Source organism: Rana temporaria, chromosome 4 (genome assembly GCF_905171775.1).
Source record: "Rana temporaria chromosome 4, aRanTem1.1, whole genome shotgun sequence".
Lineage (NCBI taxonomy): Eukaryota > Metazoa > Chordata > Amphibia > Anura > Ranidae > Rana > Rana temporaria.
In genome coordinates, this window is record NC_053492.1 from 16,783,236 (window position 1) to 16,797,502 (window position 14,267).

General features: G+C 47.8%; 1 protein-coding gene across 6 annotated transcripts in view; it reads left to right on the forward strand.

The window, feature by feature from the left end:
* LOC120935982 (whey acidic protein-like) overlaps positions 1–14,267 on the forward strand; it is a 140,171-nt gene that overhangs the window by 103,855 nt on the left and 22,049 nt on the right. For 3 of the 6 annotated variants that reach the window (XM_040348037.1, XM_040348041.1, XM_040348036.1), the window contains 2 exons: positions 4,294–4,455; positions 8,046–8,204. The exons of 2 other annotated variants lie outside the window; for them this stretch is intronic. In XM_040348037.1, coding sequence (XP_040203971.1) covers positions 4,294–4,455; positions 8,046–8,194 — 311 coding nt within the window. In that variant the 3' untranslated portion in view covers positions 8,195–8,204. Of the gene's footprint in view, positions 1–4,293; positions 4,456–8,045; positions 8,205–12,325; positions 12,486–14,267 lie in introns of those variants that run through there. One more of the 6 variants, XM_040348039.1, reaches the window with a different exon arrangement.

The window sequence follows — 14,267 nt, forward strand, 5'->3', positions numbered from 1 at the left end:
GACACATTGCTTTCTAAAGCTGAGCTCCCCAACCTCAGCTAACATGTGTGCCTCATTGAGTGAGTGGCAGCCAGGCACCATGAATGGTTAAGCCGCATACACACGATCAGTCCATCCGATGAGAACGGTCTGATCGGTTAACCGATGAAGCTGACTGATGGTCCGTCGTGCCTACACACCATCGGTTAAAAAAACGATCGTGTCAGAACGCGGTGACGTAAAACACAACGACGTGCTGAAAAAAACGAAGTTCAATGCTTCCAAGCATGCGTCGACTTGATTCTCAGCATGTGTGGATTTTTAACCGATGGTCGTGCCTACTAACGATCGGTTTTGACCTATCGGTTAGGAATCCATCGGTTAATTTTAAAGCAAGTTGGCTTTTTTTTAACCGATGGTTAAATAACCTATGGGGCCCACACACGATCGGTTTTGACCGATGAAAACGGTCCATCAGACCATTGTCCTCTGTTTAACCTATCGTGTGTACGAGGCCTAAGATGGGCATATGGAATCCAACCGTCTAACAGCATAGCATCCAAGGAATTTTCATTAATATGGATTGTTATTGTTAGTATGTTGTTTATGCAGAAAAAGGTGCAACAATCATTTTCATATATTATACTGTGAATATTAGTTCTAATAGTAGGTGGTAATATCAGATGAAATGTTTACATAATGTAACACTTCTCCTAGTAGGACTACATGGTTATGATGTCATTTCCTGTTCCTCTCTGCTCCTGTTATTTCCAATAAAGCAAGAAGGGCTCAACCATGTGTCCAACATGACCGTACTCAACCCTCCTATCCTTCATAGCCAAAGAAACTGCCAACTTATTGTAGCATTAGCTTGATCTTGGTATGTGTCCCCTTTACATTGGCAGTTAGTGTTTGTGTCATTTGTGGTCATTGTGCCCCTTTTATGGTCAATATGCTTCATTTGTACCCCCTTTCTGCTCAGTAGTGGCAGTGTTGCCCCTTTTTCGCTAGTGGACAGTGGGAGCATTGTTACAAGATCAGCAGCAGAGAAGTAAGCTGTGTTTACACGTGTGATCATTGTCATTGGCTATCACAGCAATCACAAGGCACAGAGCCACTCTGCCTAGCTCTGTGCCTTCGGCCTGTGGTCCACGACGGGCACACAAATTCAAAAATGAATAGGGTCCCTTTCACACTGAGGCACTTCTAAACTGCCAGTAAAACACTGAGCACTTTGGAAGAGCTTTTCAGGCGCTTTTGAAGAGCTTTCCATTAATTTCAATGGAGAGGGGAGTTTTTTCACCACCCTGCCAGTACACAGCCCCAGATTAGGGAAGTAGATTACCATCTGTTAGGCCCTTTTCACACTGAGGCGCTTCTAAACTGCCAGTAAAAACACTGGGCTAGATTCAGCAAGCATTTACGGCGGCGTATCTCCAGATACGCCGCCGTAATTTCAAATCTGCGTCGGCGTATCGTTACGCCGATTCTCCAAGGCAGATACGTCTAAAAGATAGGCTTCCTCCGCCGACGTAACTTGAATGCGGCTGCGTATAATTGTGTGCAATATTACGTTGGCCGATAGGGGCGCTTCCGTTGTTTTCGGCGTAGAATATGCAAATTACCTAGATACGCCGATTCACAAACGTACGTGCGCCCGGCGGTAGTTTTTTACGTCGTTTGCGTAAGGCTTGTTCGGCGTAACGTTGCTCCTGCTATTAGGTGGCGCACGCAATGTTAAGTATGGACGTCGTTCCCGCTTCAATTTTTTTATTTTTTTATTTTTTACGTCGTTTTCGCGAATAGGGCTGGACGTAATTTACGTTCACGTCAAAACCAATACGTTGTTGCGCTGTACTTGGGAGCAATGCACACTGGGATATGTACACGGACGGCGCATGCCGTCAATCACGTCAGGTCATCATAGATTTACATAAAACACGCCCCCCCTTCCACATTTGAATTACGCACGCTTACGCCTGACCCATTTACACTACGCCGCCGCAACTTACGGAGCAAGTGCTTTGTGAATACTGCACTTGCTCCTGTAAGTTGCGGCGGCGTAGTGTAAATACGATACGCTGCGCCGCCGTAACTTTGCGCGCCCCTACGTGAATCTAGCCCACTGAGCGCGAAAGCACCTGAAAAGCTCCTCAGTGTGAAAGTGGTCTTAAAGTGAACTAAATTCAAAATGAAAGGCAGGCTCACAGAAGAGACATGTAAATGTCTCTTCTGCAAAAAAAAAATGTTTAGTTTAGTTTACAATTTAGGGCACAGTGCCAATCAAGATGCCCAAAACCCATCATCAGGAAGATGCCAGAGAGAAGATACCGACGAGAGATCTTGCAATCATTGGACTGTTGAAGCCGAGGTAAGTTTTGAAGACTTTAGTACACACGATCGGAAATTCCGACAAAAGTTGGATGAGAGCTTTTGGTCGGAAATTCCGACCGTGTGTAGGCTCCATCCGACATTTTCTGTCGGAATTTCCGACAGCAAAAATTTAAGAGCTGGTTCTTGTCGGAAATTCCGATCGTCTGTATGCAATTCCAACGCACAAAAAAACACGCATGCTCGGAATCAGTTCTATGTATACTCGGAATCATTGAACTTAATTTTTCTCGGCAAGTTGTAGTGTTGTATGTCACTGCGTTCTTGACGGTTGTCATTTTGTGTGACCGTCGGAAAATAATCCACGGTTTTCTTGTCGGAATTTCCGATCGTGTGTACGCGGCATAAGGCAGCAGAATCCTGCGCTTACTGGCCCAGATTCTCAAAGACTTACTACGGCGTATCTCCAGATACGCCGCCGTAAGTCCGAATGTCCGCCATCGTATCTATGCGCCTGAATCTTAGAATCAGTTACGCATAGATTTGGTCAAGATACGAGCGGCGTAAGTCTCCTACGCCGTCGTATCTTGGGGTGCATATTTACGCTGGCCGCTAAGTGGCGCTTCCGTTGATTTCCGCATTGAATATGTAAATGAGCAAGATACGCCGATTCACGAACGTACGTGCGCCCGCCGCAATTAGTTACGCCGTTTACGCAAGACATACGCCGGCGTGAAGTTAAAGCTGGTCTCTAGGTGGCGCAGCCAATGCAGGGTATGGACGTCTGAACAAGCGGATCTTTTTACGTCGTTTATGTAAGTCGTATGTGAATGGGGCTGTGCTTAGGTTACGTTCACGTCACAGGCATTGAGTCGGCGTATCTTTGGGCGTAAATCCGATGTGATACTGAGCATGCACTGTTCGTTCGGTCATGCATCTACATGGGGTCAAGCTTAATTTAAATACAACACGCCCACGACCTGCCTACTTTGAAATACGCGCGCTTACGCCGGCCGATTTACGCTACGACGCCGTAACTTAGGACGCAAGTGCTTTGTGAATACAGCACTTGCCTCTCTAAGTTGCGGCGGCGTAGCGTAAATAAGATACGCTACGCCGCACATAGTTACGCCGCCCTACGTGAATCTGGGCTACTGTGTCTGGTCTATTGATCTTTTAGAGCTCACTCAGCATAAATCACTTTTCAGGATAACCACCATCTCAGCATGGAAGCAAGATAGAAACATGTCCTCTCCTGCCTTACTTCCACCCGTAAGAAGCCTCGTTTTTACATTTGCTTCCTGGTTATGTGTCCCACTTCCTGCTAACTTTTGCCGCGTACACACGATCGGACATTCCGACAACAAAACCGTGGAGTTTTTTCCAATGGAATGTTGGCTCAAACATGTCCTGCATACACACGGTCGCACAAATGTTGACGGAAATTCCAAACGCCAAGAACGCGGTGACGTACAAGACGTATGACGCCACTATTAAAGGGAAGTTCAATACGAGTCGTGTTAGTAGAAGTTTGGTGAGAGACGATTCCCGCTTTTCAGCCTCGTGTTAACGCTAGTTTTACCAGACCGAGTGCTTCCGTCTCATACTTGATTCAGAGAATGCGTGAAATTTTGAGCGTCGGAATTGTCTACACACCCTTGGAATTTACGAGAACGGATTTTGTTGTCGGAAAATTTGAGAACCAGCTCTCAAATTTTTGTTGTCGGAAATACCGACAGAAAATGTCCGATGGAGCCTACACACGGTCGGATTTTCCGACAACAAGCTCCCATCGAATATTTGTTGTCGGAATTTCCGACCGTGTGTACGCGGCATTACTCTTAACTCTTCCAGTGGGCGAGCACAATGTCAGGACTTGGGGAATCCCTATGGGGTGACGTGCCCCGGGGTGGGTGCCCGACATTAGTGACACCCCTGCATGTGAATGAATTCATGGCAAAAATATGTTTCTGTTTCTTTCAGCTGAAAAAAGCGGACAGTGTCCTCATGTGGGGATTCCCAATACCCACGCGCGGTTCGTATGTCTAAAAATTAACCAAACTGCTTGCAAGACAGATGAAGACTGTGGAGGTCAGCAGAAGTGCTGCAGTGAGTACTGCGTCAACAAATGCAAGGAACCTGTGGGTGAGTCAACCTTACGTGCAAAATTTTTATGAGGGCCACTTCCCCCAGCAACCTCCATGTGCAGCACCTGGAAGTTTCAGATGGTGCCGTCCATGGGTTCTGATCCTTCCCTACTACATCCATACTGGAAGAAAGTTATTGGCTTGATATACACCATAACATAAAGTATGTCTAAGGGTTCATGCACACGGACATCTGTAGGCATTTTTGTGCCTAGCACATATTTCTTTGCAATATCCCACGCACCCTGGAGCCACAGGTGCGGCATACAGCTTGACATACAAGTAGGGTGACCACGTGTCCCGGATTGCCTGGGATTCCAGGACAATACAGTGTCCCAGAATGGAACTGAACCAGATACCCCCCCCCCCACCCCAGGCCGATTTGATGCACCCAAAAAAGGCCTCCACGTCTCTCGGCCGGCCATGAAAAATACTGTTGGCGAGTGAAGTGGTGATGCAGCGGCCTTTTTTCGGGGGCGTGTTCAGTGCTTCTGGGTAGAGCATGCACCCGCCGCACCGGTTGTGCTGTGATTTGATACAACACAAGCTGATTTTTGGAAAGGTGGGGGCGGGTCCCTGAATAGCAGTTTGGAAATGTGGTCACCCCACATACAAGTGAATGGCTCAATATGGCACTTGCGGCACTTGCGGCACTTGCGGCTCCCCGGGCGTGGAAAAGCACCTGGTGCATGAACCTTAAAGTGGAACTTTAGTGAGACAATTGAGTCCTTCTAGATGACTTCAGACTGGCCCCTTTTGCAGGTATAGCTATGTAAAACATTAAAAATAAGTGCCTATATTGTTTAAATCCCAGTAATACACTGCCCCCACCCCCGCTCTGCACATGCTCAGTTGCTCTTCATTTTTTCATTGTTAGGCACTGTTGAGTCTGTAGGGGCAGCCTTAAAGCGGGAATTAAACTCTCCTACTCTTAACAGGCAAGGAAGCTTCATCTGTTTGATATGCAACTGCCATGGTGATTCACAGGGGTCAAGTCCTGGGGAAAAAAGTGTGGGAACTCCCACCCAAGATCCACTCCCCCACCAAAAAAAGAAAATGTTACGCTCATATGCATAACTACTAAACCACATGTTTTTTTTAAGCAAGTTCTTTCTAAATCCCGCAATAACTCACGGCAGACCTCCGGAATATGTCCTGGGAACAATGACAAAAGCTCCCAGGAGACATTGCGGCATCGAGGAAGTGACGGAATACCCGCACACTACCTGATGAATCCATATACAGGAAGGGGCCAGTAACAAAGGATTACAAAGGTTCGCCTGCCCCTGACAGTGACTCGAGCTGGGCATCGCCGCCTAGTGAAGAATTGGCTCGGGCGGCTCGGCTGCTCTAGTCCTGCTAAGGGAACTGCGTTCCTGCTGTATAAAAAGAGCAGGAACTCCGTTCCCACGCGTTCCCGCAGGACTAGAGCCCTGGTGATTCACATGTGATCAGTTATAACACCAGTCATTTGATTGTTTGACAGTTTGGTTGAGGACACAAGCAAATGTGACAGTTAATGATCCTGCCATTCCAGGAATGTAACTGTTTTTTTTTAAACCCTTAAATCGGTGGGTTTAGTTAGTTTTATTATTTACTGCTGTTCAGGGGCCCTGAGTAGGGATGAGCTCGAACAGCGAATATTATGGGGCGTTCGCAGGAAATGTGAGTGCGGGAAATTTGCATTTAGCGTAGACTATTTATTCAGTGCATACTCTATATTCAGTCATTGCAGGCAGTGTATTTTATAAAACACAGTGTATTGAAGTGGTTAAGGGGAACCCTGCACCAAAATGTAAAAAAAATGGCGTAGGGGTCCTCCCCAAAATCCATACCAGGCCCTTCAGGTCTGGTATGGATTTTAAGAGGAACCCTGTGCCAATTTTTTTTTTAAACAAATGGCATAGGGGTCTCCCCAAAATCCATACCAGACCCTTATCCGAGCGTGTAACCCCGGCAGGCTGCAGGAAAAGGTGGGGTGAGGGAGCATCCCCCCTCCTGAACCGTAGCAGGCCACATGTCCTCAATATGTTGATGGGGACAAGGGCCTTAATTCCACAACCCTTGCCCGGTGGTTGTGAGGGTCTGCAGGTGGGGAGCTTATTGGAATCTGAAAGCCCTCTTTAACAAGGACTAAGTCCATGCCCCAGATCCTGCCCCCCCCCCCCATTCACCAAACAAGTTAGCAGACAGTTTTTGATCATTTCTTAATTTAAAAAAAGTGTCCCGTGATGTAAATCCATCTTTAATCACGGTGCCGACGGTCCAGAGAAAATAAGAACGGAGAAAAACTCTGCCTGCATGGGACTGCAGTCTTTTTGTGGTAATATACAGGACCGTCTTAATAGCGTCATGGGCCCCTGGGCAAAGTAATGCTCTGGGGCCCCTACAATCATGACAGGGAAGGTGAACAGACATCAAGTAAGTAGGAGGCAGACTGCCCCCCCCCTGTGTATCTGCCACTCTCAGTGCCATCATGGGGCCCCCAATTTCGGGGCAGCGTGGGCTCAAGGACCAACTGCTTTGGGGAAAGTGCAGGGGCCCACCATGCAGCTGGGGCCCCTGGGCAGTTCCCAGGTGTGCCCTCTCATTAAGGCCTCGTACACACGGACGGACAGTCCGCTGAAAACGATCCGCCGGACCGTTTTCAGCCGACATGTCCGCCCGGAGATTTCTGTCTGATAGTTGTACACACCATCAGACAGAAATCCGCGCGCAAACAATACGCAGGGACGTGGCCGCGCCGTCGCGGCGACGATGACGCGGCGACGTGGGCGGCCCTGGAAGTTCAAAGCTTCCACGCATGCGTCGAATCAGTACGATGTATGCGAGGATGGCGGTCGGTCGGACGTGTCCGGTGAGTCTGTACAGACGACCGAACACGTCCGACGGACAGGTTTCCAGCGGACATGTTTCTTAGCATGCTAAGAAATTGTTGTCCGCTGGAAACTGTCCGATCCGCCGGACAATTGTCCGGTCGGGCCTACACACGACCGAACATGTCTGCTGAAACTGGTCCGTCGGACCAGTTTCAGCAGACAGATCCGGTCGTGTGTACGGGGCCTAAGACAGCCCTGGTAATATATAGGCAAGGGCCGGGCCCCCCGGTGGCGTAACCGGGTGACCTCACCCCCTCTGAATGGCATGTGATGTCAGAGGGGGCAGGGTCACTCGTTTACATCACCGGTTGGCCCCACCCATGCCTATATAAAAGCTGTCAAAGCGAAAAAACGGCAGTCATCGGGGCGCCTCCCATGGAGTTTTTCCATTTTGTTTTTTTCCCAGGACTGTCTGCGTTGTGATTGAAGATAAATTTACATTGCGGGACACTTTTTTTTTTACATAAAGGAACTGTCTTCTGTCGTTTTTACTTTTTTGACACTTTTTTTTTTGGTGAATGGGTAAGGGATACAATGTACCCCATACTTATTCACATAGGGGGGGCCCCCCTTGTTCACATTTGTGTCCCATAGACTTAAATGTTGTTCGCACCAATTTTTTGTTGCGACCTGAAATGGGGGGTGTTCGGCTCATCCCTACTGTAGAGTATGATGATTATAACCTATAGTAAATCCTGTCTTTATCCAGTTGTTAAACCCGGAAGCTGCCCAACCGGGACGTTTCATTGTCCAATGCTAAAAACCAACAACGTGAATAATTGTACAAAGGATTCTGACTGTGAAGGAAAGAAGAAGTGCTGCAACAAATGCGGCTTGAACTGTGAAGACCCACAGTAGGTTATCACTGGTAAGACATTTTATAGGGGAAAACGTAACTTCTGAAAAACATATATATAAAGTATGAAATGCTCCACAGAAAGCACCGTCCCGTATAGGAGAGGAAGGAAGACCACAACCAGCAAACAGGCCAATAATGTCTAATTCATAATCCCTTATGCCAGTCCCAGATTAATTGGGAGCGCCCAACTACATTCCACAGTCCTGTCCTCACCAACAGTTTCAGACAAGAGCGTGACTATCAAAATTCCACCATAGGCATACATATTAACCACTTAAGACCCGGACCAAAATGCAGGTAAAGGCCAGTTTTCACGATTCGGCACTGCGTCGCTTTAACTGACAATTGCGCGGTCGTGCGATGTGGCTCCCAAACAAAATTGGCGTCCTTTTTTTCCCACAAATAGAGCTTTCTTTTGGTGGTATTTGATCACCTCTGCGGTTTTTATTTTTTGCGCTATAAACAAAAATAGAGCGACAATTTTAAAAAAAATGCAATATTTTTTCCTTTTTGCTATAATAAATATCCCCCAAAAATATATAAGAAAACTATTTTTTTCCTCAGTTTAGGCCGATACGTATTCTTCTACCTATTTTTGGTAAAAAAAAAATCGCAATAAGCGTTTATCGATTGGTTTGCGCAAAATTTATAGGGCCAGATTCTCAAAGACTTACGTTGGCGTATCAGTAGATATGCCGTCGTAAGTCCGAATCTGCGCCGTTGTATCTTTAAGCGTATTCTGGAAACCAGATACGCTTAAATTTGGCTAAGATACGAGCGGCGTAAGTCTCCTGCGCCGTCGTATCTTAGGGTGCATATTTACGCTGGCTGCTAGGTGGTGCTTCCGTTGTTTTTCCGCGTCGAATATGCAAATGAGCAAGATACGCCGATTCACGAACGTACGAACGCCCGTCGCAATTATTTACGCCGTTTACGTAAGACATTCGCTGGCATAAAGATAAAGCAGGTCTCCCTAGGTGGCGCAGCCCATGCAAAGTATGGACGTAGGAACAAGCGTATCTTTTTACGTTGTTTGCGTAAGTCATACGCGAATAGGGCTGTGCGTAAGTTGCGTTCACATCGTAGGCAGTGTTCGACGTATCTTAGGCATTCTATCCGACGCATGCGCCGTACGTTCCAAATGTCATTTACGTGGGGTCATGCTTTATTTACATAAAACACGCCCACCTCTTCCCAATTTAAATTAGGCGCGCTAACGCCGGCACATTTACGCTACGCCGCCGTAACTTAGGACGCAAGTGCTTTGTGAATACAGCACTTGCCTCTCTAAGTTGCGGCGGCGTAGCGTAAATACGATACGCTACGCCCACCCACACTTACGCCGCCCTACGTGAATCTAGGACACAGTGGCCCAGATTCAGAGAGCAATTGCGCCTGCGTAACCATAGTTACGCAGCGCAATTGCTTGCTTGCGCCGGTGTTACGAATACTCCTGATTCAGGAACATCGTAACGCCGACTGCAGCCTAAAATCTGCGTGGCATAAGGCTCTTATGCCACGCAGATTTTAGGCTGCATTCTTACTGAATCTGGGCCAGTGTTTACAAAATAGGGGATAGTTTTATTGCATTTTTATTATAATTTTTTTTTTTTTTACTACTAATGGCGGCGATCAACGATTTTTTTCGTGACCGCGACATTATGGCGGACACATCGGACAATTTTGACACATTTTTGGGACAATTGTCATTTTCACAGCAAAAAATGCTATACAAATGCATTGTTTACTGTGAAAATGACAATTGCAGTTTGGGAGTTAACAACTAGGGGGCGCTGAAGGGGTTAAGTGTGACCTCATATGTGTTTCTAACTGTAGCGGGGCGGGGCTGGACGTGTGACATCATTGATCGTGTTTCCCTATAAAAGGGAACACACGATCAATGACAGCGCCACAGTGAAGAACAGGGAAGGTGTGTTTACACACACCCCTCGCCGTTCTTCAGCTCCGGAGGACCGATCGCGGGACTCCAGCGGCCACGGAGCTTCGGACCGGGTCACGGGTGCGCGCTGCGGCTGGGCACTTAAAGAGGACATACATGTACGTGCTTGTGCCCAGCCGTGTCATTCTGCCGACGTATATGTGCAGGAGGCGGTCCTTAAGTGGTTAAAAGTAATTATTAGGAAGGTAAAAAAAACACAACGTTGTGACAATAACTTGTGAAAGGGTGGAGAAGGAGGAGGCTGGGGACTTGTCCAGAGAAACCTCCCTAAAGGCAGGGATAGTGCCTTAGGGTAAGGCGACCAGATTTTTAAAATTAAACCCGGGGACATCTTTATTTTTTTACTAGTATTGGCGGCAATCAGCGACTCTCTGCCCATCGCCGCCGCCGCCGCCCGCCTCACAGCCTGTCAAGCCTTACTCCCTGGGCCCCACGGCACTCTGGTGGGGACATTATCCATGGGGTCACCTGCTCTATGGGGACACTCTGATGGGGACATTCTCCATGGGGACACCTGCTCTATGGGGACATTCTCCATGGGGACATTCTCCATGGGGACATTCTCCATGGGGACACCTGCTATCTGGGTACACTCTGATGGGGACATTCTCCATGGGGACACCTGCTCTATGGGGACACTCTGATGGGGACATTCTCCATGGGGACACCTGCTATCTGGGTACACTCTGATGGGGACATTCTCTATGGGGACACCTGCTCTATGGGGATACTCTGATGGGGACATTATCCATGGGGACTTCTGCTCTATGGGGACACTCTGATGGGGACATTCTCTATGGGGACAACTGCTCTATGGGGACACTCTGATGGGGACATTATCCATGGGGACTTCTGCTCTATGGGGATACTCTGATGGGGACATTATCCATGGGGACTTCTGCTCTATGGGGACTTCTGCTCTATGGGGACACTCTGATGTAGACATGCTCCATGGGGAATTGTGCTCTATGGGGACACTCTGATGTAGACATGCTCCATGGGGAATTCTGCTCTATGGGGACACTCTGGTGGGGACATTATCCATGGGGTCACCTGCTCGATGGGGACACTCTGGTGGGGACATTATCCATGGGGACTTCTGCTCTATGGGGACACTCTGATGTAGACATGCTCCATGGGGAATTCTGCTCTTTGGGGACACTCTGGTGGGGACATTATCCATGGGGTCACCTGCTCTATGGGGACACTCTGATGGAGACATTATCCATGGGGACATCTGCTCTATGGGGACACTCTGATGGGGACATTATCCATGGGGACTTCTGCTCTATGGGGACACTCTAATGGGGACATTATCCATGGGGACTTCTGCTCTATGGGGACACTCTGATGGAGACATTATCCATGGGGACATCTGCTCTATGGGGACACTCTGATGGGGACATTATCCATGGGGACTTCTGCTCTATGGGGACACTCTGATGGGGGCATTATCCATGGGGACATCTGCTCTATGGGGACACTCTGGTGGGGACATTATCCATGGGGACTTCTGCTCTATGGGGACACTCTGATGGGGACATTCTCTATGGGGACACCTGCTCTATGGGGACACTCTGATGGGGACATTCTCCATGAGGACACCTGCTCTATGGGGACACTCTGATGGGGACATTCTCTATGGGGATACCTGCTCTATGGGGATACTCTGATGGGGACATTATCCATGGGGACTTCTGCTCTATGGGGACACTCTGATGTAGACATGCTCCATGGGGACTTCTGCTCTATAGGGACACTCTGATGGGGACATTCTAAATGGGGGCACCTGCTCTATGGGGACACTCTGATGGGGACACATGTTCCATGGGGACACTCTGATAGGGACACCTGATGTAAGGAGTACTCTGATGGGTACACCTGATCTATGGGGGCACTATAATAGGGACACCTGTTGTAAGGGGTACTGCGATGGGGACACCTGATCCATAGGGGCACACTGATTGGGACCCCTGATCTATGGGGGCGCTCTAAAGTGGTCATCGGATGTAAAGGGGTACTCTAATGGGGGAATCTGATCTATGGGGGGAATTCTGATAGGAACACATGATGTTAGAGAACACACTGATGTGGTGACCTGATGTAAAGGGGTACTATGATGGGGATGTTGAAATGCTGCAAAAATCATATGTTCCTTATTTTTCGATAGACATACAATGACTACAATCTTCCTGAGTTGAAGATTCGAGATGAGAAGCCGTGAAGACGTTAGTGGAGAGATGAGATCGGCGTCAACTCATTGTGATTGTCAGGACATCACCCCACCACAGGAATTACCATTAAATGAAATAAAAAATTTCAATCTCAAATTAACGATTTCTTTATTAATTAGGAATCCTGACTTGTAATGCTGAGTTCTCTTCACACAATACAGAGGGGTCACCATTGCCAGCAATGTATAAAATGTAAAGCTCACACTGGATTACTGCAAAGATCTGAAAGAAATACACAAAATACATGAAGATTCCAGAAGAATCCACAACAAATGGATTTAGACAATATCTGCTTTTCCCAGAGTTCAGTTTTAACGTTTTAAAGTATTTTTGCTGATGAGAATAGGGATTAATTTCTCACCTAATACGTACCCCCACAGTGCTCTTGTGGGCTGTATGTACATACTGCCCACTGTCATACCCTCCACACTCCTCTCCTGTACATACTGCCCACTGTCATACCCTCCACACTCCTCTCCTGTACATACTGCCCACTGTCATACCCTCCACACTCCTCTCCTGTACATACTGCCTACTGTCATACCCTCCACACCCCTCTCCTGTACATACTGCCCACTGTCATACCCTCCACACTCCTCTCCTGTACATACTGCCTACTGTCATACCCTCCACATTCCTCTCCTGTACATACTGCCCACTGTCATATCCTCCACACTCCTCTCCTGTACATACTGCCCACTGTCATACCCTCCACACGTCTCTCCTGTACATACTGCCCACTGTCATACCCTCCACACTCCTCTCCTGTACATACTGCCCACTGTCATACCCTCCACACCCCTCTCCTGTACATAGTGCCCACTGTCATACCCTCCACACTCCTCTCCTGTACATACTGCCCACTGTCATACTCTCCACACTCCTCTCCTGTACATACTGCCCACTGTCATATCCTCTACACTTCTCTCCTGTACATACTGCCCACTGTCATACCCTCCACACTCCTCTCCTGTACATACTGCCCACTGTCATACTCTCCACACTCCTCTCCTGTATATACTGTCCACTGTCATATCATTCACACTCCGATCCTGTACATACTGCCTACTGTCATACCCTCCACACTCCTCTCCTGTACATACTGCCCACTGTCATACCCTCCACACTCCTCTCCTGTACATACTGCTCAGTATCATACCATCCACACTTCTCTCCTGTACATACTGCCCACTGTCATACCCTCCACACTCCTCTCCTGTACATACTGCCCACTGTCATACCCTCCACACTCCTCTCCTGTACATACTGCTCACTGTCTTACCCTCCACACTCCTCTCCTGTACATACTGCCCACTGTCATACCCTCCACACTCCTCTCCTGTACATACTGCCCACTGTCGTGCCCTCACTTCCTCTATGTGATACTTCTGGAGAGATTTCTTATCACTTTCTGTCTTGACACGAAAAGAGGAGACATTTCTTTAATAGAGATACAGCAATATAATAACTGACAATGACTCTCCCCACAATACACACAAAAATGTATTTAGATAATAGTTTGGTAATTGCTTATGAGAGTTCACCGCTCTAAGATAACCACTCCTCCTGCTATCAGCTGTCTCCACAACGGGCTGGGTGTTGGCGCTGCAATAGGAACATGAAAACAAAAACCGCTGGATAGCCGCACTCCAAATGTTCACCTTTTATGGTATAAAAACAGAATCCAAACACATCTACAGATAAGACGCAGAGCTGTGGATAAGACAATGAAAGGTGAACATTTGGAGTGCAGTTTTTAACCACTTAAGACCCAGACCAAAATGCAGGTAAAAGACCAGGCCTCTTTTTGCGATTCGGCACTGCGTCGCTTTAACTGACAATTGCGTGGCCGTGCGACGTGGCTCCCAAACAAAATTG